The sequence below is a fragment of the Synchiropus splendidus genome, chromosome 7, assembly GCF_027744825.2.
Source record: "Synchiropus splendidus isolate RoL2022-P1 chromosome 7, RoL_Sspl_1.0, whole genome shotgun sequence".
Taxonomy (NCBI): domain Eukaryota; kingdom Metazoa; phylum Chordata; class Actinopteri; order Syngnathiformes; family Callionymidae; genus Synchiropus; species Synchiropus splendidus.
Window position 1 is genome coordinate 13,849,586 of NC_071340.1, and position 27,638 is coordinate 13,877,223.

Below are 27,638 nucleotides of genomic sequence, written 5' to 3' on the forward strand. Positions count from 1 at the left end.
GTCTCGACTTGATTTCTCGATATTTGAAAACTTGAATTATGTTGATATTGTCCCGCACTCGTGGAGAGTTGGCTTTACTGTCTGATGAACACATTTATGATAAAGGGATAATAAGGAACAATATGCATATTTACTGATTTTAAAACCGTAGCAAGGCATGAAACTTAAAAAAAAAAAATTGTAAGCATAGAGTACATTAGAAAATAGATTAGAATAGACTAAAACTAATAACCAAATGACACTTCACACAGACACGACTAGATTAGAATAGACTAAAACTAATAACCAAATGACACTTCACACAGACACGACTAGATTAGAATAGACTAAAACTAATAACCAAATGACACTTCACACAGACACGACTCGTTGAACATCATTTATTCGTCCTGGATCTAAGATTACAAATAGTTTTCAAATACACATTAAAATATATCCACTTTTTTAATTAAAAGAGCATTTAACTTCATTAAAAGGCACGTGACCCTCATTAACCCTGTGAAATTCCATCGATCCCGTTCTCAACATACAAATAGTGTATTTCTCTGACAATTAAAAACATTGCATTTACAACCAGAGGAAGACGTTTCATCCAATGTTTAAACTATGAAACACAGCTCTCACTCAGACTCTCTTCAAAGGCACCGACGTCTTCCCTCTTCTTCCCTCATATATATATATATATATATTTATCACATAAAAAAATCCATTTATTATTCAGTTCTTCATTTCCCATGAAACTTCTTGTTCAGGAGGAAGATGAGCAGGTTGACGTTGACCTTAGCTTTGTCGAACATCTTCATGACGGCGACGCCCTCGTACTGCATCTGGAGCAGATCCTACACACACACACACGTTCAGGAGGAGCCGATGAACACGCCTGTCACCGGACTGAGGCTGAGCGATTCATACCTGGAAGTGGAGCTGAACCTTCTCCATCTCCACGCCCATGAATTTGGCTTTGACTTCAAAATCCCCCACTTCTTCCGTAGGCGAGATGTCAAACATGACGTTTTTGAACCTGGAGGAGGAGAAGAAGAGGTGTTTCCCAGACATCAGGTGGTGGATTCAAAAGTGCTGAAAAGAAAAAATGAACCTCTGTACTCACTGGTTGGTCTGTAGACCCTCGATCTCCAGGATGACTCCCTTCTCGTGCAGCCTCGCTGCCGTGTACTTCAGAGACTGTGGCTTGGACTTTTTACTGCCCTTTCCTTCTCCTTTGCTGTCCAGTTTAATGGACCGGCGGGAATTCCTGGTGGGGAACGGCAACACCACACGCATCAACTCTCCAGCTTCTTCTCGCCACACGGACTCAGCACAACTCACTTCCTGTTGAGGTTGTCCAGGCAGGTTTTGATGTAAGTGTCGTAATAGTTCATCTGCTCCTGGAAGAAAGCCGTTTTGGAGTTGAGCGCCGTCAGGGTCTGCTGAAGCTTCACCAGCTCGGCCTTCCTCCTCTGCCTGTAGCGCCGCTGATAGCGAATATCCTGCCGATCACCATGGCAACGATCACATTCAGCTCAGGTGCGAATCCAGCTAATGTGCGGGTTGCACCTTGGACACGTCATTGATGATGTCCTGGTAGTTGTTGCCGGCGGAGACCAGGCTGGCCTGCTCCAGGTTCCTCAGGTTCCTCTGGATCTTCCTCTTCTTCTGCTCAATGGGGAGCTGGCTGTCCTCCAGCACCGCCGGGCTGCTCTTCAGACCTTCAGGCGTCTGTGCGTCCTGAACGGCCCGACGTGCCACAATCTTGTTGTGCTCCAGCTCCTTCAGGTGAGAACCGGTCAGAACATCTCCAACTCAAGACAAAAAAACAAAAACCCAACCTGGGGCGCCGAGGCAGGGGACTCCAGGATCTCCGTCAAAGTCTCTGCAGGCTGAATGCGAACCACATCCACTATGAGTTTCTTAGTCCTGAAATCATAAATACATAGATATAGCAACAACAAGAGAATAGTGGCACTGAACAGCTCATGACCACAGGAGGGAGCAGGACTCAGCTCTGTCTTCATCACCACAGAACAATAGAACTGAAGACGACACACTGGTTCCACATCCCACTCCTTTATCACGAGTGATTTCACACTGTGAACCGTGACCTTGAACTTAGAGCAGCTGATCCTCATCTTGACTTTGTAAAACTCAGAATTTAATATTAAACATTTATAAAGTGCTCTTTCGCAACATTTCCAGGGAGCAAAGGTCATGACTTCTGCAATGATACAAACAACTGCCTACATAGAGCTTACCAAAATATTCTACTCCTTACTGGACTATAGTCATGAAATTCAAAGCTGTTTTCCGGTAAAAACATATATGTACAGTTAAGTAAAAAAAAAATCTGCAAGTCTTCATTAAAAAAATGTTAACACAGTTCAGTGATGAGAAGGTCTTTGAGCTGAGGGGTCATTTCAAAGCTGACCAAAGTTCACATCAGGAGGCATCACGTGGCTCTGCAGTAACTATCCGTGACTCTGCTAAATTCAACAAGTCATACAGTAATTAAATCATTGTCCATCATTTCGAGGACCATCAAATAATAGAGTCAAAAGGACTGCAGCACATGTACTGACACATGACTTCACTTCCCCAGTGAAGAAACAGTTTTTTTTAACCAAAAAACACTAGTAGTGAATATTAGAAACATATTACAGTCGAAGTGCGTATCTTTCTGTACATTCATTCACTTTCACTTGTAAAAACCGTGACAAGGCCATGGCTACAGGTTTACAGGAAAGATAACAGCGTTGACTCCAGCACTTCCTGTTTGAGCAGGAAAGAGGATGACAACGTGTCGGTGGGTGATAGTGACAGATGCTAACTGGAGACACGTCATCGCTCCCATCATAACAGTGTGACTGGTGGAAACATTATTTAAGCCGAAGAAATTGGTCACATCTCTAAGGTACAGAATCCTGGGAAACCTACTTGGTCATCAGGGTCTTCAGGTCCTTGTCGTCTCCTTCCAGCAGCTCAAACTTGCTGGTGAGAGTCAGAGAGATCTCAGTTTTGGCCAGTAGGCTGAGAGCAGTCTCTCTGTTGGGATCATTGGGATTTACAGCCCCTTCTCCTGCAAACAAACACTACATCTAGTGACATGTGAATTGATGTCAGGCTGTGGAACTGGCTCTACCCAGCAGCGTCTCTACGTCTGGAACATCTCCCAGGTCCTGCAGCAGCTCATGCAGCAGGTCGTTACGGTCCGGAGAAATGGCATCCAAGTGCTCCAGAAGCAGCTGCGCAGATGAATTTGGTGAGATAAAAGGGTGACAATTCACTACAGTCAACAGTCAGAGCCCAGACAATTCAAACGCTCACTGAATGTGTGTTGATGATCTCCTCGATGGAGATGTAGATGATTGGTTTGCTCAGGGTCACCATGTCCGAGTACTCGTCAATGTTGAATTTCTCCTCCGGCTCAGGAACATCACAGGCAGCCTGGAAAAACTCCCTGGAAGAAGACCATGAATGACCCTCCTGAACCTTCTCCTGCAGCAGCTTGGCTCGTCCTTCACACTGACTCAGAAGCCTGCGCTCACCTGAACTTGTCGTAGGTCTGTGATATGTAGTTGTTGAGGGGGGTGAGGTGAGCGTTCTCCCCCTCGAACAGCTTGTTAGCAGCGGCGTGCTGGAGCATCTTTGCCACGGAGCCCAGGTTGCGCCGCTGGTCGGAGTGCAGCTGCCCCCCGGCAGACATGTCGATGATGTCGAAACCATCTGGAGCCACGATGGCTGGATTCATGTAGCGGTAGTAAAGCAGGTTCCCTACGATCTGGCCCAAACTCCAGTCAGTACCTCCAGTCATGAAAGAAAAACACGTGCATGTTCTAACCTTCATCAGCTCATCGTCTGAGGCGTCGGGGAACTTTTCATGGAGGCAGTTCTTCAGAACTTTGGCGATGTATTTCATGCCATAACTGCAAGCAAAGCAAACAATGACATTGGGGAAATAAACACGCAGATATCTCTCTCCCTCATTTCTGCCTAACTTATGAACGTAAACGTGTAATAAGAAAGATACATTCAATTCACAAAACATCTTTTAAAATGTAATTCATGTAGCGGTGGTTTTCCTTTAAAAGCGTCAACGTTGCATGCAACAGCAACAGCACCACCTAGTGGTAACACAGTAATACGCGATTAAAAATACCGCCAACAATTTAACTTCAAGCTAAAAGCTTTTAGATGAAAAAAAATATTTCGTGGCAGAATGTAGTAAACATATGTTATCACCTATCAGAAACAGAAAGTCCATCACTATCAGCATATTGTATTATAGCCTTGAAATGTGTTTAATGTGTATACACTGTAAATATGTTCAGATGGTTCTTATATTCTATTCTATTGTGATCTTAACACTTAGTGTATACTAGTATATCTTTTATTCTATTTAGTATGTTTTTTTTGAGTAACATCGTATTCTCTTTATTTCTTTATTCCTCTTCGATCTTCAGAAGGGGTTTTGCATGTAACAAAAAAAATTCCCCCCAGATAAAAAAAACTGATATTGATTCTGATATTGATCTTTGTTTCATTCAACAAGAGCTATCCTGACGTTGAAAGTCCTTGTCGGTGCAGGACACACTTACGGTATATTATCCAGTGAAGACACGATGGAGTTCAGAACTTTGTCTGTGGCTGCACGAAGCGCTACACTTGAAGCCTCCAGTCTGTTGCGCACCTCCTCGTGAGACATGGCCTGCTCGGGGGTCACCTCGTACGGCAGCTTACTGTGACACAGAAATGGAGAATTCAACCTCTTATAGTGAGGAAGCGTCTGTGTGCGCTCCTCAAACAAAGAGCACAAATAAATCATGGAAAGTAAGGATTCATCAAGCGCTCACTTGCATCCAGTGAAAAACTACTGTAGTTATATACATAATGCTTTTTAAACTCTGATTTCTGTGGCCTCCAGCTACCTGGCCTCCCCAGTTGCGGTCTCCACCTGGTTGACCCAGGCCTTGTACACGTCCACAGGGTTGGTGTTGATGCCCAGGTTCTTGTCCTCAATGAGATCTTTGACGACTGGAGCCAGCAGCTGCCTGAGAGTGTTGTGGCCTCGCGCACCTCTGTTGAAGCTCACCACCATCTTGATGACGGTCGGGTTTCCCGTCACTATGTCCTGCATTTGGTCCACCTTGGAGCTGAGGTTCAACAACACCACGATGGTTTTCATTGGTTCCAACATGAAGAGGGCCTAAGTCTGAGAGCTAAGCTGGTGACAGGGTAAGGGTGTTTCTCTCACTTGATTTCCTCCTCCAGCGCCGTCTTGAAGAGCTTCAGCAGAAGGTATTCCTCTCTCTGGTTGGAGGCGTAGTTGTACAAGGTGAAAATCACAGTGTCCATAAACTTGGTGGACTTGTTTTGTGGCATCTGGAATATAAGCTTGGCCAAGTAGGACGGGTTGGTCTGGAAGAAAGGGGTAGGTTCACGTTCCATATGAGACAGTGAGAGTGAGATGAGAGTGTCGTACCTGCAGCAGGTAGAAGAGGTGCTGGTAGGCCTCCAGCTTTCTTCTCTTGACTTTATTCAGACCCTTGATGCCCAGTCTGTCTGCTCCAGCCAGTTCATCTTTACGCTCCTTATTTTTCATATTCTTCATCTTCTTATTATGAGTGACCACGTCCTTTTGAGGAGAAAAGGATTGAGCAAGAGTTGGAATGAATGTACAAACACTTTGTAATGCTCAGAACAAACCTGCAGAGTGATCCTGTTCTTCACCAGCAGCCCGATCTTTATGTCCATCAGGTTCAAGTCTTTCTCCATCTGCTGGTTGGAGCGAATTTTGGTGACGACTTCCTCTCTTAACCGTGTCACTTCCTGCTCCTCCTGCACATCCAGAGGACTCTGCTCCAACAAGTGGACGAACTTGCGCACCACAGACAGAGGGGGGTCTTTGGCTCCGGCTGAAAACATGGCACAAGTCGGTTCACCACAGGTGATAGATGACTCCAATATACAGTATATATCAACATTGACGTTGACTTACTAAGCGTCCTGTAGTCCTCCCTGGCCTTGTTGGCTTTAAGGAAAGCCTGGATCTTCACAATCTCTTTCTCCTACACGCAAAAACAAAACACTTCAATGACATATTCACACACAGAATCTGCAAGAGTTCATGGACTCACATGCTCCTTGAAGTACCGCAGCCTCTGATTGTACTGACGCTTGGCTTTCCACATTTTAACCCAAGACTGGAGCTGCAGGGAAATTCACATTTTAATGTGCAACAAAAGGTGATTTAATTTAACTGCACTATTAACAAAACCAAAAAAAGCTCACCTTGACAATGGAGTCGACATTGTCTTGTAGCAAATTCATTCTCTCCTTGTACGCTTTCCGCTGTTTGTAACCTTTCCAGCAGGCCTGGGATTCATTGGTTCAATGTTACTTTCTTGGGATACGAAAAAATGGCTACCCCTCACTTTCTCATCCACATACTGACTGACCTTACATGCTCAGTCACTCACTTTCTCAGACTAAAAGTCTATTTAATACTCCGTAAAAGCAGCTGACTCATAGCTAGGTTACCTGTAACTTGACAACATGCGGCTCCTGCTCACGCAGGTACTCCATTCTCTGCGCATGCTTTTTCCTGGCCAGGAAGCCTCTCACTCTGGCCTGCAGCTGGATTATGAAGCCTTCGTTGGCCAGCCATAACTGCTCCCTGTTATAATCCACTGTGACACAGCTGACGACTCCCTGAGGAGAGACGGGAAACGTTTTCCCACAAAGCACTTCTAACAACTGATGCATTTACTTCAATGATAGTTTAAAATGGTACCTGGATTTCATCTTTATCAAGCTGAACAGTGTTGGGGTCAAACTCTTCAGGCTGCTGCCACAAACCCTGTCCCGTCTCCAAGTTGAAATAATAGTCATATCGGTCCCGAACACAATGTTTCACCCACACACCATGAGAGCCGCCTGGACATCATAATAAAAATAATAATGAAGTAAACAATGTTCATCACTAATAGCAGTCACTGAAATGTTACAGAAGGGTTGTCACCTTCAGCAGCTTTTTCATCCTGCCTGTCTGACAGTTCAGACTGGTACGTGTCGGCACATTCGGAGAGGACAGCCTTCAGTCCGGCACCAGGAGACTGCAAAGCCCTCAGTGTTTTCTGGGGGTCTCCCTCTGCTACACTTCTGTTGATATCAGCTAAAGCCCCAGCAACTGACAAAACATATGAGGGGAAATGTCAACGCAAGGGACAAAAGAAAATATCAATATATATTTACACACGCTGGTAAACAAGGAAATGACATACATATGAAAGCCTCCTCTGCATCTTGATTGGCTGCATCAATGGCCTCCTGGATCTGGTCCAGCCACAGAACTGCAGACTCATCCCCACAGCGCTAGAAAAAAAAGACCAGAGAAAGACGTTCAACCTCTGCGGAGCTAATTTGACCTTCAGGCTAGATTAAGTCTGTAATAGAACTATATATTACTTTATTATTTATTATGACCTACTGGGGAAAAGTCAAACCAAGCCATTATGCACTTCAGCAGTGACGCAATGGCGGCATTTTGAATCAAATTTGATATCTATATGGCACATGCAATCACAAACAAAAAAAAATACAGAAAAAAAATGCAATGACAAGAAAGCATGTGAAGTCTGTCACAGCAGAAGTATATATACAGACATGTACAGCGCCTGATTACTAAAACAAGCAATACAAACTTAGTAGGGATAACAGTCAAATAAACCGTAATTCTGTCATGTGAAAACATTTAGTCCCATTTTTCCCAAAACGTCTTTCCCTTGTGGTTTTGAAGTCACTACGAGAAGGTCAACAAATGACCTGCATGGAGGGCAACCGTGGGTGTGTTACTCTGGAGCCAACATTGTGTGTCTTTTCTGCTGTAGTCAAAATATCTGTGATAAGATATTTCCCATTCTTATTGAATCCTTCAGCCTTTTTATTTATTTAGTTATTTATTTATACCAGCTACCTGGACAGATCACCACTTTCCTCCTCTCAAAATTGGTGACGACTAATGTGCATTAGGTCCAAAAAATGTCGGTATGCTCAGCATGATCTGATCCAGACACCAGCATGGATGGCACTGAGTTTACAGTTCTGGCATGGAGTGAGAAAAATCTCTCCAGACAAAACAACAGAGTCTGTCAGACTTGGCTCCACTCCTCTTTAGTTGTAGCATATTAGCCTGTTTTTTACAGCAGTTCAGCACCATCAAGCCTTATTAGAATTGACTGGCCAAGTATGTAACATTGTTATGTGAATAAGCGTTATCAAATATTTGGATATTAATAAAAATGGCATACCTGGAGAAATAAAAATGAATTAAGACTGGCACATATGGTGCGACCGTGACATCATGACAAAGTAAATACACACAGAGAAAGGGGAGCGTATGTAGAATGTACAACAATAGGTGAAGTCATATGGCTGAGATAAAGTCTCTTCCTTGTTTTATCAGATTTAATCTTGGCCAACACTTAAGATGAAAATAAAAAAGATTGTTCGTTTAACCTGACTTGGGGTGGTTCCCAGGCTAACATTAGAGAACTCTAGGGGGGACAGGGTGTTCCCCGCAGCTAAGGAAGGAAGCTGCCATTAACAGATGCTAAAAAAATCTTTCAAGTTTGTATCGGCATGTGGATAATAACTTCCTACTCTGCAAAAGAGCGTATTGTGTCAGGAAGCACAAGATAAAAATAACTCTTGTTGCCGCTGAAGATCCAACAGGCACAAAGGTCACTCAGCTGGTTAGTATTTGTATGAATAGAGCTAATTAGAACAGTTGTCTCTGACCAGCCAGGAACTTTATTTTCAGTAGCTTGTTTATAGCTCCAGCTGCTGATAAGGCAGAAGGCCACGTTCTCCAACCTCAGCAAAGCTGCGCATACTACTGACGCAAACAGATGGGAATTCAGGAATTCCGGGACAGGAAACATGCTGGGTGCATGGCTCAACATGAAAACACCCCCGCATACGGCCGTCAGAGGCCAGAGCGAATACACAGCCACCACAGTCGTGTCCCACTACAGAGATGCACAACAGCAGACGTAACCACAGAAAAGCTTCGGTGTATATTCAAGTAACTTAAGTGCGGCGGAAGGTCTTTTGAATCCCTCTGCGGTCCAGTCATGGCTGACCTGGTGTCCGGATTACTTGCTGGCCTAATGGCAGCGCAGACTGCTCAGCATGAAGGTGAGTCCACAGTCTTCACTCTTGCTATGTATTAGTATATATATTGTACTTATTGTGGCTTGGACAGAGATGAGTTTACTGACTAAGGGATGTGTGTGCAATTGCATTAGTCACCTTTAAGTACAAAAACTGGTCAAATTTCATTGACTGTTCTATTTTCCACTTTAAACCAATAGGCAACAGAAGCAGCATAACACGGAGCAACTCGACCGGTGCGACACCAAAAACCTTTAAGGGGAGGCTTCGAATAGACAACTTCACCAGCATGGACCCACAACTGAACTTGTACCCCGACGACGCTGTCACAGGATACACAACAGGGGTGCTAAGCAACTGGGTGATACCCTGCGCCTATATCGTCGCCATGCTGGTGGGAATCCCCTCCAACGCCTACATCCTGGCCTTCCTGCGAGTCCGAATGAGAGCCAAGTCCTTGTCCACGGTGATCCTCTACCTAAACCTGGCCTTGTCTGACCTGCTGCTCCTGCTGTCGCTCGCGCTGCGTGTTCACTACCATTTTAATGGAAATGACTGGATATTTGGGGAAACCTCCTGTCGGCTCATCACAGCTCTGTTTTATGGGAACGTGTACTGCTCGGCGCAGACTATAGCGTGCATCAGTCTGAAGCGGTACCTGGCTGTGGCCCGCCCATTCTTGTACAGGCGGCTGGCTAAAACTGCGCTGGCCATGTGGATGTGCTTGATTGTGTGGATCCTGTTTGTCGCTGCCATTGTTCCCGAGCTTCTGGTCCGGCAGAGTTACCACATTATTCAACTCGGGGTCACGACCTGCCATGACGTGCTTCCAATCGAGGTGGACTCCTACAGAGTGATGGTGCAGTACAGGCTGGTACTGGTTTGCCTGGGCTTCATGATACCTTTCCTCATATGCATTTATGCCCATTTAGCGGTGATATTCCACCTCGGGCAATCCGGTTGCGACTGGAGACCATTTATCAGGGTCAGCTCCCTGGTTTTCATCATCTTTGTCATCTGTTTTCTCCCCAGCAGTGTCCTGCACATGGCTCACTACATCCGTCTGTTTTCCAATGGAGACGACCATCTGTACGAATACTACAGAGTAGCTGTGTGTCTGTGCTGCTTCCACAGTTGTTTGGACCCTTTCCTGTGTTTGCTCATTTCAAAGACCGCTACATCAGAGCTACAATTCATCCCCCTCCGCGGGATACCTCAGAGACTGGCTATTATGATGTGCAATTGAACTTGAGAACAAAAACAGGAAGTACACTCACGATTGTGACACAGCAGCTATAAATATATATCTCCAGAAGATGAACAGTACCAAAAATGAAATATATTTATGATTGGCACACAAGTTGCATTATCTTCATTTAAGCCAGGAAACGCTTACCTCACAGAGCAGCTGCTTGTTGTACAGGAGCACATCGTGATAGTGTTTGGCAATAGCAGGGTCCACTCCAGTCAGTCTGGCTGTAGGGAGGAGCAACGCCTCCAGTGTTTGCTGATGATCCCCAGAGTTCAGAGCCTCATTGATCTCAGCAATAGCTATGATACCTGGAATAGAGAGACACCAGGAAAACAATTTACAACACTACAGTAAATTCCAAATGCTCTGCATGAAATAAATGGCTCTTACGTTCATGCTCCTCATGGACCTGAATGTTGACGGCGTCAATGCACTTCTGCACGTCATTCCAAGTGAGAAACTCTTGTCCACTAGCCAGAGCCTCAGCTCGCAGAGTGATGAGGGTGTCGGCATACCTGGCGAGCAGCGTTGAGAAAATGACAGTGAACAGACAGAAATGATAATGAAAAGTTGGACAATCAGGTAAATGCAACTCTGTTCTTGCAGCTTACTAATGTGTTGATGCACATTTCATTCTGGAACATACATAAAATAAAGAAACGTGTTCGACTAACCAACTAAAAAACTGGATCCTTTCTTTTAATTGACCCGGTGAACAGGTGCAGCCACTAAAGGTAAAAGACCTTCACCTTCACATCACAAGAAACGGCATCAGCGTATGTTACTTTGGGGCTTGGCCACATGTGATCGGCCCATTGGAGTCACTGACGTCAGCATAAAACCATCAAGAAGAACGTTTTTCAGTCTTGGCTGGGGATGAACCCCCTTACCTGTGCACGTTGTCCTGGTCCATGTTGGTGAAACCTAACGGAGAATCTGTAAGTTGCTCAATGACAGCCTGTGGATCTTTGGTGTCCAGCACTTCGTTGAGGACAGCGACGGCCGAGAGCATCTCCACGGCGACGCTCAACTCCTCGTGGCTTAGGCCCGACTGAAACATACGAAGGAACACTTTGGTACACTCATCCACTGTATTGCTGCTGGAGCTCATGTGCAGGATCTCATTACCCGTCCTCCTTGGAGCTGCAGACTGAAGAGCTCGTTTTGGTAGAGGTTAGCAGCAGGTTGGTAGACAATTGGCAGCTGTGCTTCAGGGTTCATCAGCTCCTGCACTGTGTCCTCTGGGTTGCCCAAACGAATGGCAGTGTTGATGGCAGCAACGGCCTGAAGTTCTGGTGGAAACAAAGGCCTTTCAGAAGTCCATTAAACGCCATGTGAGCATCTCAGCAGGAATTTGCTTACTTCTCTTCTCCGCCTCAGCAAAGTCATTGCAAGAGCTGACCACCCTCTGGATCTCCTCTTTGTCCACCATCAGTGGCTTCCCGCTGTCCTGCAAGTGAGGTTTGGTGACACTGGTGTAAATGATCAAGCTTTAACAGTATCGTGCACAGGGTACCTTTGTCTTGTGCTGGCAGTAGGTGGTGAAGTGTTCCAGGTACCAGTGACAGTATGCCTCCTGAACACCAAGCAGAGCCAAGTCTTCCAGCCTGAGTGCAGCCAGGAGTGCAACCTCATCCTGGTCGGACACAGCCTGGTTCACCTGCATTATGGCCGTCTGAACTGCGATCAGGGAACAGGTGTTACATTAACAACCCCCACATGTTAGCTTAGCATTTCATGAAAGTGAAGGTCTTTCTTACCATTGACAAAATCAATGCAGCTCTGAATCTCTTGCTGAGTCAGCAGCTCCTCGTACACATCTCTTTCCTCTGTTGAAAGTGTTGATTTCTAAAGAAAACACACGCAATATTTATTTGCATATTGTCACATGTATTCTGATTTATATTTTAGTCTCATGACTTCCAAGGTTTTAATCACATATAGGGCTCACAGAGGCGCGTGGGGGGGGGCTTAACTGGGTGGGATTCACTTCAGCTGACTCTGCAACCACTGGAATGTGTTGGTGAGGCCCGGGGAATTCCATGACAGCATTTTCACACAACAAAAACAACTTGAATCTAATATATGATTTTATCTATAGAGGGATTCAATATCCCTTTTATATTCTATGTTTTTTTTTTACATGACTCACCACCAGCCAATGGTCAGTTTGATCCTTTGAGTCTTTATCTCCATGTTTCACCAGCTCATTCAACATGTGGTTCAATTGTGGACATTTCAGCAACCAGTCAGAAGTTTTCATGATCCAAAAACAGGTAAATTATTTATTCACCAATTAGACCAGACCACTCACAACCACCAGTATAGTTACAGTTTTAGCTAACCCTTGGTCTTTGATAGTTTAGATTAAATTACTGAGAAAGTATCAAACAGGGTCAAGGCTGCTCGCTCATACCCTCCTCGACGACTGGTGCTGCTTCCGACCTTTGGCCTGGCTCAGTGTGTCCTGGTATTCCTGAGCAAGACTGTCCTTGATGTTTCTCAGCATGGCGTTGGGATTATGAAGGGCGGCCATCGTCACAGACGCCTGACCCTTGTTTATGGCCTCATTAATGGCAATGACGGCAGCATGCACTGCAGTTGAGAGGAAAGGCAATGCTTTAGTGACATGCATATACTGTAATGAACAAACAAGGAGTCATTCATAAATCAGCTACATTAACTTGACTTAAATCATTGCCACGCTTTTGCCACTAAAACAATTCCCAAATAGGCTGACAATTGCAATTGATCAGAGAGTATATTGACAACTCACAGGCGGCTTCATCCACTGAGAGCTCATTGGCAAGGATGCCACCGATTTTGCTGAACGCTGGCATTTGAATTCCATACTTCTCCAGCTCACTCCTCATGTTGCTGATCTCTTCCTCTGTTGCACAACACATACAGAAGAAAAGATTCAAGTGGATGAATGAAGTTGTAAAACATGGCTGTATCTTGTATCTTTGCCTCTCACCTGTGAAGTCAACTTTACCCAACAGGTCCTGGATCTGCGGGGCAATACCCAGCTTGTACAAGTACAAGCTGAAACAAAAATCGACTTTAAATCATGTGCCAAAACATCACACAAACTGTCTCAGGTCTAAAATTCAGGAAGAAATTTGCGTCGCCAATCATTTTATGTCTCGGTTTACCCACTAGAGGGAAGTGTTTGCCAGGTGAAGGTAGCGCCTCCGGAATAACAGGAGTTCGCAGAGCAGGTGGCCGGAAACTTCATAAAACTTTCATCTACTAGCGGGTATCTGATAAGTGGTAATGAATTATAGATATTTGAGCCTGGTGAAGACCCAGCTTCAGCCCTTTTCAGAACCATGGCTTCTTCTGCACTTTGCCCAGAGGGTGTCTGTAAACAAAGAATACCCTCTGTCCTTGGAACTCATGGGACTTTAGACTACTTTTTCAAGTCGACAGGGGCTATGTTTGGCAGGTATTTAGTTTTGGTTAGAACAAACTCAAGTCACTGATAATGGGTAACCAAGCAATTGGTACAAGCAGTCAGCTGACTAACTGGACTCAGGACCTTCTTCTTGTTCACTCACTCAACTGACTTTTCCCTGAACTGAACAACGTGGACAAAAATTGTCTTTAGGACAAAGTCAAGTCGACAACGCAGAAGGTAGTGGAGGAACCTCAGCCCGATTTGCAGGAAGGAAGAACATGTGTGTGCATATGGAGGGAAGGAAACAAATTCTCAAAGGACCATGACCACAGAGAAAACAATCCCACCACTTCAACTAGCCACTCCCCAAAACTGTGGACCGGATTGAGACAATTCACAGTTCATTTACAGCCAGCTTGTATAGTGACACGCCAGGGAAAAGATTTTTTTTAAATGTCATGTACCAAGAAGCTACTCTGGGTCAGTATTTACAGTTAACTATGTGCCAATCTCTGGCTACTGTATATAAAGAGCTTTATAATAAAAGTGAGAGTGAAAACCATATGACAATAAGCAGTTACTTTCTGCGGACAGTAGCACACAACACCTGTCAACTATAAAAAGAGCGTGTGAACAAAAAACCTACTACTCCAGAAAGTGAAAACTGATCACAGTACAGTAAAAAACAGTAAAATAATACATATACATTACAAAAAAAACACAGGTTAATTGGTAGGGTATTAATTCAGTTAAATGAAATTTACAAAAAATATATTACTACACCAAAACAAATGTCAAACCATGAGAAAGTCCTCGCAAAAACTTAGCAGGAGATGAACTGACACCAATAACTACTAAATTGTTTGAGGAAATTGATAAAAGTAAAAACAACCCATCACCTGAGTTTTGAGAGCCCTGATAAAAACTCATAACAAAGGAGTGCCATCTTTAGCAAACAACTTTTTCAACCTTAACCAGCGTCTCATTCATCTTACCTCAGAGCGTGTATGCAGTACACCACCTTGGGCATGTTTTTGCGATCATACACATCTGTTGTTTCAGGATAGAAGATCTGAAAAATAAGAACCAAGCAAAACATTATGACGCCCATTTCAGCACATCTTTTGTTCTGTGGTGACAGGTCATCTGAAAACCATCAAAGGGAACAAAAGCAAGGTCTGCAAGTTGAAAGCGGCATATATTATAATGAAACTTGAATAGCTGAAGCTTTTTGGCCTCTTGGTTTTGGCAGACAGGAAAGAACATCAGAAAGAGGAGTTGCTATTTTCTCAAACTGTGCTTCATTGAGGTCTTTGTGCCCCTCATGAGCAATACAAGTGTTCTTGTACAAGCATGAGTGAATTTCCACATATCCATTACCAATTAACCACATGACAAGATATTCATGATATTTACTTTTAAGGAACTAGCTAATACTTCCTAACAAGGGAATTGCTTTTTGTGCATTCTCAACAGCAACTACCATTATTATTATTTATTATTTTATTATTATTTTCTTCTTATTTTTTAATGAAGTTACACACTGTAAGTACTTGTCAAGCTTAGTTCAAAACCAAGGAAAATTAGAGTTCACTTCATTGTGCTTTCAAGTTCAAATTCAAATGTCTTCCACCTCTGCGTTGCCAAGTGACACTCATCATATTTACTATGCTAAAAATTATTTAAAAGGCTCTGAACTTGATAAACATGCCTTTTTTGGGAGGTTTGTGCTGCATCATGGTCTGGAAATAAAGCATTTGTACTCCCATGTTGTTTCATTCAAATGAAAAGTGTTACATTTTTATTTCAACAGAGAACAGAGCAGATAGAAGTCATCACACCGTAAAATAGACAAAGACCAATCTTGTCCAAATCCACACGTTAATCTGAAATTGACAGTTATTAGCCTGAGGTTGTCAAAACTTGAAATAGCCGGTGGGTATCCTGAATATTCATAAGTGCCAAATGGATAGTTTTATGGAGATGCAGTTAATTTTTGACAGAATTTAAAAGACCTCCTAAAAAGAAAAACGTTTCCTACCCCCATCATGTGATACTTTGACCTTGTTCTGTATTTTGCACCACAGACGCTGACGGTTAATTTTGTTCATTTCATTGGTGAGAAACCAAAACAATCTTTACTAGTATCATGACAAAACTCATATACAGCTGCAATTCATATTCACTAATATTTTGCACATTAGCCCAGGGACAGAGAAAACAAATGAAGCAACAAATGTAACGCTGTTATGAAGATTAATTGATTTGTCAAATTGGAGCAGAAACAGAAAGGATCATGTGGGGTGAAGGCGCCAGTGCTCCTCAGTCTAGTGGCGTCAGGGCCATGACATTATGAGTTGGATTAATAAGAACACACTGTTGGTGGAAGCAGCACCTTACCTTGGGGAGACCTACTGACTCCATGGCTCTTAGCCACTGCACTGTGTTGTCAGTGTGTCTGAAGTGCAGTCCATTGCTCTGAAAAAAGGAACAATTTTGTCTGGTGTTAAACATTGATTGGAGCACACACACAAAATCCTATTCATCAACCAAGTGAAACGCAGTACACCAACAAAATGCACCAGTTTTCAAGTTGCTAGAACAGTGGCAAACCTTATATCGTGTCTGATCTCTGTCATATATCCTTTTTTCAGAGACCATTTTGGGTGCAAAAAAGGTCGCAAGCTTGCCAAGGTAGACGCCATTCCTGAGTCCCTCCTCAAGTTCAGTAGTTGGAGGCAAGTCCTCTTCTAAGCAGGCTTCAATCCACCTGAGGAGAAGAGTTTGGATCAGGCAAAGTACGGGAAAAAAAACATGCAAGCATGAGCAATGCTAAAAAATAATCTAGACCTCTAACTAACCCAAGCTGTGCCCAGCTGCCCTAAATTAACAGCTTATGTTTGACTGTGCTCTGTCTGAAGAATCGTTATATGCAAATGAGTTATGAGCCAAGTACTTTGGTGTATATCAGTTACATCAATCTTAGTACTGTATAGTGCTGTACAAAAAAGTTCAGATGAGTCTGCACTTTTCACATTTTGACAGGTATCTCTTTTTCAAAGCTGCATTCCATGGATGCCTAACCACCACTGGCTGACCCATTACCCCAGACCTTTTATTGCGGACCATTTGAAGATGTAATTTTTGGCTTTAGATGGCAGTTTACGCCAAGTCGATTCAAGGGCAGATATTTGCCACCTTACTCAAACCCAATTCATATCCCGGAAGTCATACTTTTATCTCATGCCATTGATCCAGGTCAAACAGACTATTTTAGTCAAATCAGCAACCTTCATTTTGCATCTCCTCTTTTAAATACAAGATGTTTATTATCCTCATTCATTACTCACACAATGTATCCAAGAGCCATTTATTACTATACAATTACTTTTCCATTTGTTGGTCAGACTTAAAGGTGATGATCCTCGAGGATCAAATCTTCAGAGCAGGGGAATAGAAACTCTCAGGAGAGACCAAATCCACCCCACATTTGATACAACTCGAATGTTAAATATTTACACCATCCATTATTCAGTTTCCTTAAAGAGGGCCTGATGCCTGGATTCCATCAAATCTCCACAACAAAAGCAGAGGCTGCAGTCTTAGCTTTCACGTCTTAAGCGAGAATACCCCAGATAGATTACTGTATAAACAACTTGCACTGGCCAAAACCAGGGATGTAATCCACCAGGCTGTCCAGCAAATGCACAGCCGGAAGTCATACTTTTAATTCACACCTTTGCTCCAGGTCAAACGTCCTACTGATTATTGGAGTAAAACCAACAACCTTCATATTGCATCTCCTCTTCTAAATACAAGAAAAATGCTTGTGTGTGCTAACACTTGATGACAAAATATACAAACATTTATCAATTACTTACTTTGCATTGAAAGTCGTGCAATGGTGCAACAATGACATTTATTAAAAAATAGGATTATTGAGGCAGGCTCTTTCACAAAAGCAAACAAGATAAGTGGGATTCCATTGGACTTAAACATGAATGGAGCATGACAAAGGCAGGTTTGGGACAGTAAGAGCCGTGCGCACATCCTTTATTAAACAGGACTCGGCATCAAATAACATAAAGCTTTCATTTGATGCATCAGCTTTACGGATTCAGCGTCCTTGAAAACCCAGCATTACAACCAACCACCTGGTGAACCATTTGCGAGGACTACAATAGCTTCAAAATCAGTTACATATTATCTCACAGCCACACCAGCAATGGTACTGCAATAACTCCATATAACTGAAGACATTTGTGTGTCTCTTTTGCAGATCAAACCTCGTACTGAGGCTATTCACAGGTAATAACGTAGTAAGGTAATAAGTTTCCTCCCATGGATGCACACAACCTTTGTTTAGGTTAATTAAGTTGTGTGTGGGAGTTTAAGGGAATCAATTACCTAAAGCGCTTGTGTCAGCAATTTACAACACGCATGCAGGGTCAACAAAACCGTGAGTTTAATCGAGGGAAAATGAACACATGCGACAAGTACGGTACACTGGAGTTAGCAGATAACAGTTCTTTTAACTACACATGGAGTGGATGACGCTTGGTACTCACTAAGAAACAAGACCAGCACCACAAAGGAGGATAAGGCATCAAGGTTGACTAGAGTGTAACTGTAAGTGGCTGTAACTGACAGTTATCACTTCAGGAAAAAGTCTGGAGTTACAGTAACTGGATGGCATAAATGTTTGCACAAAAGCACATTGGGGGCCTGGATGATTACAAACTTTTTCTCAGTGAACTTTACTTTTATTGTCCTTGAAATCCCAGACAGACTAAACATCTGCCTTACAAACATGAACACTGGGGAACAAGAAAGGACACTCTTGTGAAACCATGTACAGCATTTAAAGACTTGGAAATAGTTTCCAAATAGAAGATAACTGAATGGATGCGACTACAATAAATACAGACAAACTACATATTGATGCATTTATTTGGTTTGTGTAGATAATCCAACACCCTTAACAAACACATCACATTCAGCTAAATTTCCCAAAGTTCTCCATAATCTAGGCCAGAAGTTAGTAACCCAATATCAGGACAAGTCACGAGGCCATAAAACTTTCACTGTATGACAGCTGATAATTAGAACGGAAACATGTTTTCAAGAGCTATCTAAATTCCAGTGACCAGAGCACTGCATATGACAACTATCAATCTATCTTGTGGCTAAAGCTATTTGCTGCAGCTGCGGATCATGTGCTTGGCATCCACACCATGACTTCATAACAGCTCACAGCACATGGATGAGGCCATAATTTCAAAATGCAAACACTGGAGATTGCTGGCAATAAGTGATCTGGGAATATAACACCCCTTGAAATTCAGATGACGTTCTTATGGGCTGAAATTCTGGATGGAAACAGACACAGTTTCAATCCAGACACAAGCGGTCAAGTAAGATACTAAATGTTTGGCGTAGAAACAGTATAAACTGTTGTCACAAACAAATGTCGGATCACTGTGATTTAAAAAGGATGACAACAAAAATGCAGAGGAATACTGAACAACAAATCCTGTGCAGTTGTAGAGCTCTCATGTGTTAAGTCACTTCCCGTATTTAACACAATGTCAGGAGACTCCTGACGCAGGAAGTACTAGTTGTCCTGTTTACAGCCCCCCTCCCCCAAAACAGCTCTTCCTGTCATTGTCCAACCTGTCGCTCCGCAGAGATAAACAAGCTACATCTGAGTGATCAGTATCAGATCAACACATTCACAAATTACGACAGAAGCATGTGTGTTCAGCATCTGTGTCACTGTGTACACAGAGCGTTGCATCATTAGTCATGCTGGTCATGAGTTGCTTTGTCCCAAAGATCAGAGGAAATTCTGCCAGCGGCAGAATTCACTGTCATCGAGTCTGAAGTCCAATTCCACAAACCAATTTGTGTTTGCATTCCTGTTATTGGTAAATCACAAAGAAGTTAAAAATGCACTCACTTTACAAAAAACATTACAAAGGTCTAGATAATCTAATTTTTCACCAAGTCAAAGCCTCAAGACACATGATGGCTTGTGTTTTTTTTCTTCCCCACATCTTCCCTCGTGATTGCCCACGATTTACACTACTGTTGCTGGTCAACTTATTCAGTCAGTCCCTGAGGGTAATTTTCTCTTTACAGTCCAGTTTAAATATTTAACATCCATCATCTTGACCATAACTTCTTGCAAGCAGTCCCTCCCCTCTTAGTCACACAGACGTACTCCATACTTGGCCTACTGACTTTTAAAACTCCTGTCTGAGAACCGCCAACAACACGTCTAGTTATACATCATTTCTACAGTAAACAAGGAGAGTGGCGCTAAACTCTGCCACATTGCAAAGCGAAGAAAAAAAAAAACTAACTCCTCTTGTGTGTACAAGAGGAGCCTCAGTGTTTGCTCTCAATGTTTCAGGTCTATTAGTGTCTTTGTAACTTTTGCTCATCCAGTCAAGGTCTCAAAACGTCTCAGCCATGTTCTTTGAAAATGCTGTTCCACAGATAAATCGGCGTTCATATATGTATGATGATGAGCAATATGAATTGTCATTGCAATACGCCAAGCAAAACAATGCCGATCTCCAAAGCTACATCTGGCTAACTTGCGTTTCAATACATATCCTGATACAGGTGTGGTGTATTGCTGTAATAATAACCTGCTGTACTGCGATACTGTAGGTTCAGCAATATAATGTGATATAAGCTAACAAGAGCCATCGTTTTAAAGGGGAAAAATCAGATACTGTAATGCAGTATAACATTGCGTGCATAAAAACTGGTGTGTTGTAATGAACTCCAGTGTACAGGAAGAACATGTTATTAGTATTAAATACGTAACAAATGCAGGCGCATATCCATGTATCGATGTGTTAAATATTAATATAGCCGACTAAAAACATCAAGGAAAAATCACACAATGAACCATCACAATATTTTAGCAAAAAAATCAATACAATAATGCGCAATCAAGTATTGGGATATTTGAACATATTTTCTTTCACCCCTACTATATAATAATAAAGCTTTCAATTCCACATTCCAAGAGACGTTTCCCTGAAAAACCACAGTCCACTTTGTGAAGCAACAAAATTAGCTGCTGGGTAAAACCCTCAAAACATTCCACATATTTCACCAGACACTAGGTCACAAGCGCTAGAGAGAATAATATCCTCATTAGGAGGGTATGCAGGATAACTGTGTAGTGTACAGTGTACAGTACTTAAGTTACCAGGGAGAAAGAAAAAATGGTATTGGCCCTCTGTCTCTAGGACAATGGCCAAAAAACAGGTGTACCTGAGCAGAACTGAGTGGAGATAGAAAAGATGGAGCTCAATGACACAACCACAGCCTGATAGTGTTGTTTAGTATCAACTTGTTATACCTTTTTATTTGATAAAAAGTACCTTTCTACACCTGAAAGACAACAATTATCAACAAGTAACTCTTAAGTGGGTTAGGATAGTTGGCAATGATATCCAAAGTGGAGTCAAATTGGACTTTCAAGAGCCAAACTTGCACCTCATAAGTGGCACTATCCTGGTGATGATATTTCATGGATTTGATATCATTATCTTATATTCATGTCTTGGTTCTCTCCTGTGTGTCCACACGAAAACAGTCAGCTGCAAACTGCATACATCTATCACCACAGTCAACTATACAATACATACTCTAAAATTTTGGTTTGAGATTACCTTTTTTTTTTAATCAAAAATATTCAAAGCTGAATCCACAACAAATATGCCCAGCAATTATTTAATAGCATTAGAGAACTAAATCGCCAAAGCCAAACCAACAACTTAACACGATTTATTCTGTATTTGCCAACATCAGAGCAAACCGAACCATAGACTGCCAGGGCTCAATTGTTGAGTCCATCTTGACACATTCCTCAGAAAGCAAGCAGTGTTTAGGTAAATTTGAAATGCACTTGCAGCCGAATCTATTATACAATTCAGGCTTTATGGCTACACATCAATGCTTCCAATTTCTAGCAGCATAACTGTTGACAACAATTTTTCAACGCAACTTTCATTGTACCAACCTGCCATGCAGAACCTGTTCAATCAAAATAAACACTCTTGGGAATCAATATTAGCGTGATAGGGTGTAACCGTCAAAAAATCTGTTTAGTAAAGAGGCGTGACAGCACTTCCTGTTCAGATAGAATCCCTCTTCAAGAAGACAGGAAGTGGCTTTCTGTTGCTCAAATACCTCACAGGCCACAAACACGTGGGTGACTTCATAGGGAAAGTTTCACTACTGTAGGAAGAAGAAAGGCAAACTGTCAATCAATCAAGCTACTGATCCATTTAGTTGGCAACAAAATGAGGTAAATGAGGAAAAAAAATAATTCAAGAATTTTGATGAAACGTAAACATAGTAGCTCACATGCAGGCGACTGGTGTGAGAGTTGAAACAGTCTGGAACATGCAGACACAATTGAACAGAGCAGATAATCATAATAGACTACAGTGCAAAAATGTATTCTCTGCCATCTTCCCAACCTTATGGATTATCAGTCCTTCAGTCTGTCTTTACCTCCCTGATCAGTTCAGTCGTGATCAGTCAGTCAGTCAGTGTGTTTAAACACAGCCTACTATAGAGATAGCCACTTTCAATATACATGAGACTAGCTTTAAACACAAACTGACACACTTAAAACACGAACTGAAAAGGCTCAAATAAAAATGTTGACTTCAGAAAAAATTGTAGTGTCTGATTATTGAACCCGATTATGAAAGATCCAACAGCTATGGAATATATTACTACTTCATTATCTTATCTTCGAGTTTTCACTTCTATAAAGTAGATGTCATGACAGATTCCTATCACCTATTGTTAGACAGGGAAAACATTTTGTCACCTTAACCTCGCTTGCATTTGTTAAGGATCGCATACTGTGTATTTTTGGAGATTTTCCAGACAAATCTTAGACATTCATTATCTTATCTCGATTCATAACAGAAAATAGTGTGTTTACATTTTGGAGCACATTTATTTGGTGCAATATTTTAAGCCAACTGCTTAACAGCTAGGTAGACTTGATGCTCTTTGAGTGTTATTAAAGGTCAGAGTGAAACGTCATGTTAGCTGCTAGCCCTGTTAGCTCTGCAGTGCGGACAGTCTTTGTCAACAAGAGTCAGATAAGGAAGACCCCATCAATCATGAAGGTCAGTGGACATGTTAGAGGCACGTCAGGTTTAATAACAACAGAAAGTTGGCTGGTTTGGCAAGTGTGACAACGTACGTGTGCAGTGTTTCACAGTCGCTATCGTCAGCATCAAACTATAGACTAGTCTAGACTATAGACAGTCCATACAGACTCCTCACTTTGGCAGATCATCATCACAGGCTAACACCGCCACATCGCACACTCCTAAACCAGCAGATTGTCACCACAATAGACCAACCAAAACGACACATATTTTTAAAAAGCTACTGCGTACATTTATATAATAGTAATTCTATTCCTTGTCTACTTTGTGAAGCAAGAAAATGGCATTATTATCAGGAATCTATCCAGGCTAACGCTAGCTGGAGTGAACCTCAGTCATCTTCCCACCCTTATTTTTCACACACTCTTTTGATGATTTCATTTCCATCTGTTTTTATCTCCATATAATCCCCTTTTAATGGCTGCAAACAACGGACATGTGCGAGTCGCGGTGCCCTTACTTACCGTTTGGCCTCCTCCAGGTGACAGAGGTACTCGTAGGCAATGTTCTGTCGCCTCCTCTCATCCATCTCCTCTGCTGATAGTCTCTCGTCATCCTGAATAGCTAAAAACAAAAGCAAAAACGATCAGTCTGGAGCAACAACGTGATTTGTGAAAGTGTTTTTGTCTCATGGCTCAGCTCTATTACAATCCCCCAACAGCCAGCAATACACAACCGCTACTACTGTGTTCAGTTATTATAAGATCCCAAGCTAAAGCTTTGTAAGATGAAGGCTAGTTTACTACTTTACCTCACAGTATCCTGGTGGGGCACTCTCATACAATTTTTATCCACCTCTTCCTACTGTATCTATATTGGGATTGAGCAGTGAAGGGAATCTCAGAATCCTAATGCACACGTTCAGACATAAAAAATGTATACAGTAAAGCTAGAAATCCAGAATATCTGACCAAGGTGGCATCCTTGCCTGAGCCACTTCAACTGGCTTGTTTAAAGGTAAGACGCAGCAGTTCTACGGTGATGTCTCATGGATGACGGAGCTCCTCCCCACCTCTAAGGTATCTTTTTGTTACAACCCAAAAGTCTGTGGCCATAGGTGAGAGCAGGAATACTGTAAACCAATATTCCAGTAAAACCACAACTTTACCTACCTATTTCTATTTTAATAAAGAAATGGATTGCAACATATCTCCAGATATCATCAGTGACGTAATGTTTTTGTTTTCGACTAATCGCGCAGGATCCAGTCCAGCAGCCACTGCTTTGACGGCGGTAACATGTAAGCGACAACTGGCTTCTGCTGAGGGTTGACCTTTACCTGCTGCTTAATGACTTCTCCTCCCACGGTGCTTCTTACCGCACTCTAATCCAATCAAATCTCTTTATTTCTGGCTGAGCAAAGACCAAGTCACAAGCTTTGTGCTCCCAGGTGGTTGGTTGTTTGATAATAGACGGGCAAAATTTTCACATGAAAGAACAGAGGGAGCATCGACACATTTCAGCAGCTCATGGGACGTACATGTAGAGCACCAGTCTGAGTACTTGAACATGCTAATTTGTTTTCCACACAAATAAGAGAGAAGGATGAACTAAGACAAGGCTTTCATCTCCAAGTTGAATGTTGTCGAGTGTATTCATTTCAAGGGTCTCCATGGTGTTTATTGAGGTAAACATGGAGGTGGCAAGTCTGGAACCTAACTTAAACACATCTTTACTACACCAAACCAAATGAAGTTGACTGACTAAATTATGCAATGCAGCAGCTACTTTTTACGAGCACACTGTGTTGACTGCTGTTGAAATGTTTGAATTTAAAACTTAAAATCAACAAGCTGAAACATTCAGCTAAAGTAGCAAGTATGCACATTAAACTTCATGCTGCTTGCCAACATTTCTATAGTCCTCATGGAGGTGAGTTTTTGGATACTAGAAGAAATAAACTAACCAAGACTGCAAACTACCTATGAAATCAAGTGGACCCATGAACCTTTTTATTTGCAAAAATGGAAAGGAAACTGGAGTTTACATGAACACATTTTTTGCCACAACACAGCTGTCAACATTCCAACCTTGACATTTAATTTGACATAACACACCCTGCAAACAGCAGAAATTCAAACTCAAAAACTTAAACCTTGCGTTCAAAATGAGCACTACGACCCTGTTTGACTCCGGATGAGGGTTGTCCTCTTTTATTTGCCCATATTCTCTATGTGTATGCATATTGCAAGTGCATGGACGTATGACATGTCTGAAAAAAGTTTAACTGCTTGTATTGTCTGTATTTTAACATGCTTTCTGTCACTTCTTATGGAAAGTACTTTAGGTGTACGAAAAGTTCTAAATAAATAAAGATCATTTGTCCATTCATTAATCACGTGAGCCCCAGTAAATCTACACCGATCTTCCTGGCTGATAATGCCAAGCGTAGATAAACACGATGACTGCACTCGACAGTGATTTCCAGCGAGCCAGCAGTAGGCATGCCTAAATATTGCAAGGCAGAAAGACTACGATCGTACATTTGGTAACTAGGGCATCAGAGCACAACAGTCAAATAAACCAAGGGTGTAACTGCACACACAACATATTGGTAAACACTCACGATGGCATACGAAGGGGGAGTAGCACCGTACGCCCCAAGCCTTTTGGTTTACATTTATACTGTGTTTATGCTGGAATGGCATTGCTAATGTCTACTTACAGTAACTGCTTTGCAAGTCAATAAAATGTTTCCTATTTAAATCTGTTCATTAACGTAATGAATAATTTCCATTCGTCAAGTAAACATACAGAGTAAATACTCCATGAATGCATGACAGTGTGAGCAATTCAAGTATACACACTCCACACCACAATGATGACAGGTACAATGCAAACTTGACTTTTCTGACACCGTCTGTCTGTCATGAAACTGAAACAGACTAAAACTGACAGGATGTTGGTCGGCCTTGACTCTTACGGTGGTAACTCTCACTGGAGTCTGACTGCAAGGCTGATCAGGCATCTGGATCCAAATTTTTGGAAGCGATGCTAATGAATGTTTCCACAGCCATCTGAACTTCACAAACAAGCTGTTCAAATGTTGACTTTTCCAAATAGCAGTACAGTGGGAACCATGTGAAAACTGGCGCCTCAATCATGTTTTCACTTTGTTTAAGGTCAGACACATTGTGAAATGATGAAATCTTCGTTGTGAAAGGATTGATGAGACAAAGTGATTATCTCCCCCCACTTGAACTTTGACCTCTGTGACTACACAGCAGCAAATGGTGAAGATGAATTGTAATGTTTTTCAATATTCTAGACACACTAGAGAGTAAAGTAGGTCAGTTAGATATCTGTACAGAGCAGAATCTTAAGTTAATGGTTAACTTATGAGAATAAGACCTGATGTGTAGACATGCTGCCAAACGCCATTAAATAAATAGATTTTTTTTTTAAACACAAGCTGATAAACTGAGGACATTTAAAATAAAGCAAGCCTTTGGAACGAAAGGGTTCTATTGAATTGATTTAATGCAGTGCCTGGCATACCCATTTCTGTATCACAAATACAAGGTGTATTTACTATAAATGGTTAGCAGCAACCGCACCTAGGTAGCTAACCTCAGAGCAGCCCGGTGCCCCTTGACTAACCACCTGCTGCCAATCAAACATCCGTCAATGGTCGCCCAACCATTTATTGCTTTTAGAAAATAAAAAATGAGGCGTGTACTTACTTCCATATCGAGGCTTTTGAAAAGCAGCGGTCTCTTCATGATACATCCTGTCTCGTTTCCTCCACTTGTTCCAACTCACAGCAGTTCAGCCCAAGTTGTCTTCAACACGCACACGTCAAAGTCGAACTGTCCGAGTCAAATAAATAAGCGGTTACAATGTAAATAACACTTGGTGGAAGTTTCTTTGGTCACTTGCGGCAGAGAATCCCCATCCTGAGCGCGCGCTTGTGTGTGTGTGTGTGTGAGAGAGAGAGAGAGAGACTCTTGGACTAAGTGCTGGTGTGTGTCACTTGCATTGAGATCCGCTTCCTCCGCCTCAGCTAGTGCGACTCCTGCTGGTTCACTGCTGTATTGTGTGGAAACGAACAAAGTTCTTACCTCATTGATGTATGAATTTAGCAAATATGATGTGTAAGAGGAAGCAGAGAGCAGTTGACAGATTCACCGAATGTGACATGAGAGCCTTCCTTCGCTTTTGTTTATGTGAGCGTGGAGGACATCAAAGGCTTAAAGGCACGACGTAGCTTTAATACGTCACAGATAAAAGGCAACTGCGGTCTTTTAAAATTTACGTCACCAGCTTGTCCTTGTTAGCCAGAGCAACTCATCTGAACAAGTTAGTTCGACTACCAACTTTATGTCTCTTCTATCTGAGTCCAAGCCATCTACTTCTGTCCCTAAAACTCTGGCTGAATTCCCTTCTGGACTGTATGAATATTGCGCTTTGTTATGGCTTTTGGGATGCTCTCGATCATCTGGGAGAGACTCACTGCAGAGAGCCTGCGCGAAGAGTAATCAGTTACCAAGATAGTCACTGGAGAGAGCCAGGCATGTTCACAAGGGAGGAGGCCTTGGATCAGACCTGGAGAAAATCCACAGCTTGGAACGTCTTAATATAGTTTCAATGAAGAGTGAAGTCT

General features: G+C 42.4%; 2 protein-coding genes across 3 annotated transcripts; one reads left to right on the forward strand and one right to left on the reverse strand.

Annotated features, from left to right (window-relative positions):
• Window positions 1-371: 371 nt before the first annotated feature.
• On the reverse strand, window positions 372-27,196 carry iqgap2 (IQ motif containing GTPase activating protein 2). Of its 2 annotated transcripts, none has more exons than XM_053870379.1 (39): window positions 27,097-27,196; window positions 26,719-26,844; window positions 23,500-23,599; window positions 16,431-16,587; window positions 16,218-16,295; window positions 14,813-14,889; window positions 13,395-13,462; window positions 13,194-13,307; window positions 12,834-13,012; window positions 12,178-12,265; window positions 11,934-12,097; window positions 11,780-11,867; window positions 11,546-11,709; window positions 11,308-11,468; window positions 10,808-10,932; window positions 10,562-10,725; window positions 7,275-7,365; window positions 7,013-7,180; window positions 6,785-6,927; window positions 6,532-6,702; window positions 6,283-6,366; window positions 6,129-6,200; window positions 5,990-6,059; window positions 5,698-5,906; window positions 5,474-5,626; window positions 5,246-5,409; window positions 4,920-5,144; window positions 4,590-4,730; window positions 3,833-3,917; window positions 3,540-3,772; window positions 3,319-3,451; window positions 3,134-3,236; window positions 2,929-3,070; window positions 1,827-1,914; window positions 1,555-1,767; window positions 1,327-1,487; window positions 1,109-1,252; window positions 913-1,021; window positions 372-839 (listed from the first exon to the last, which is right to left on the reverse strand). In XM_053870379.1, exons 2-39 carry the CDS (start codon window positions 26,762-26,764, stop codon window positions 726-728), a joined length of 4,989 nt encoding a protein of 1,662 aa, XP_053726354.1. In that variant the 5' UTR covers window positions 26,765-26,844; window positions 27,097-27,196; the 3' UTR covers window positions 372-725. The 2 variants fall into 2 exon arrangements, with proteins under 2 accessions (XP_053726354.1, XP_053726355.1); XM_053870380.1 differs by lacking the exon at window positions 27,097-27,196 and adding an exon at window positions 27,013-27,031.
• Window positions 9,000-11,089, forward strand: f2rl2 (coagulation factor II (thrombin) receptor-like 2). The gene is made up of 2 exons (XM_053870381.1): window positions 9,000-9,189; window positions 9,366-11,089. Exons 1-2 carry the CDS (start codon window positions 9,126-9,128, stop codon window positions 10,409-10,411), a joined length of 1,110 nt encoding a protein of 369 aa, XP_053726356.1. The 5' UTR covers window positions 9,000-9,125; the 3' UTR covers window positions 10,412-11,089.
• Window positions 27,197-27,638: the final 442 nt, after the last annotated feature.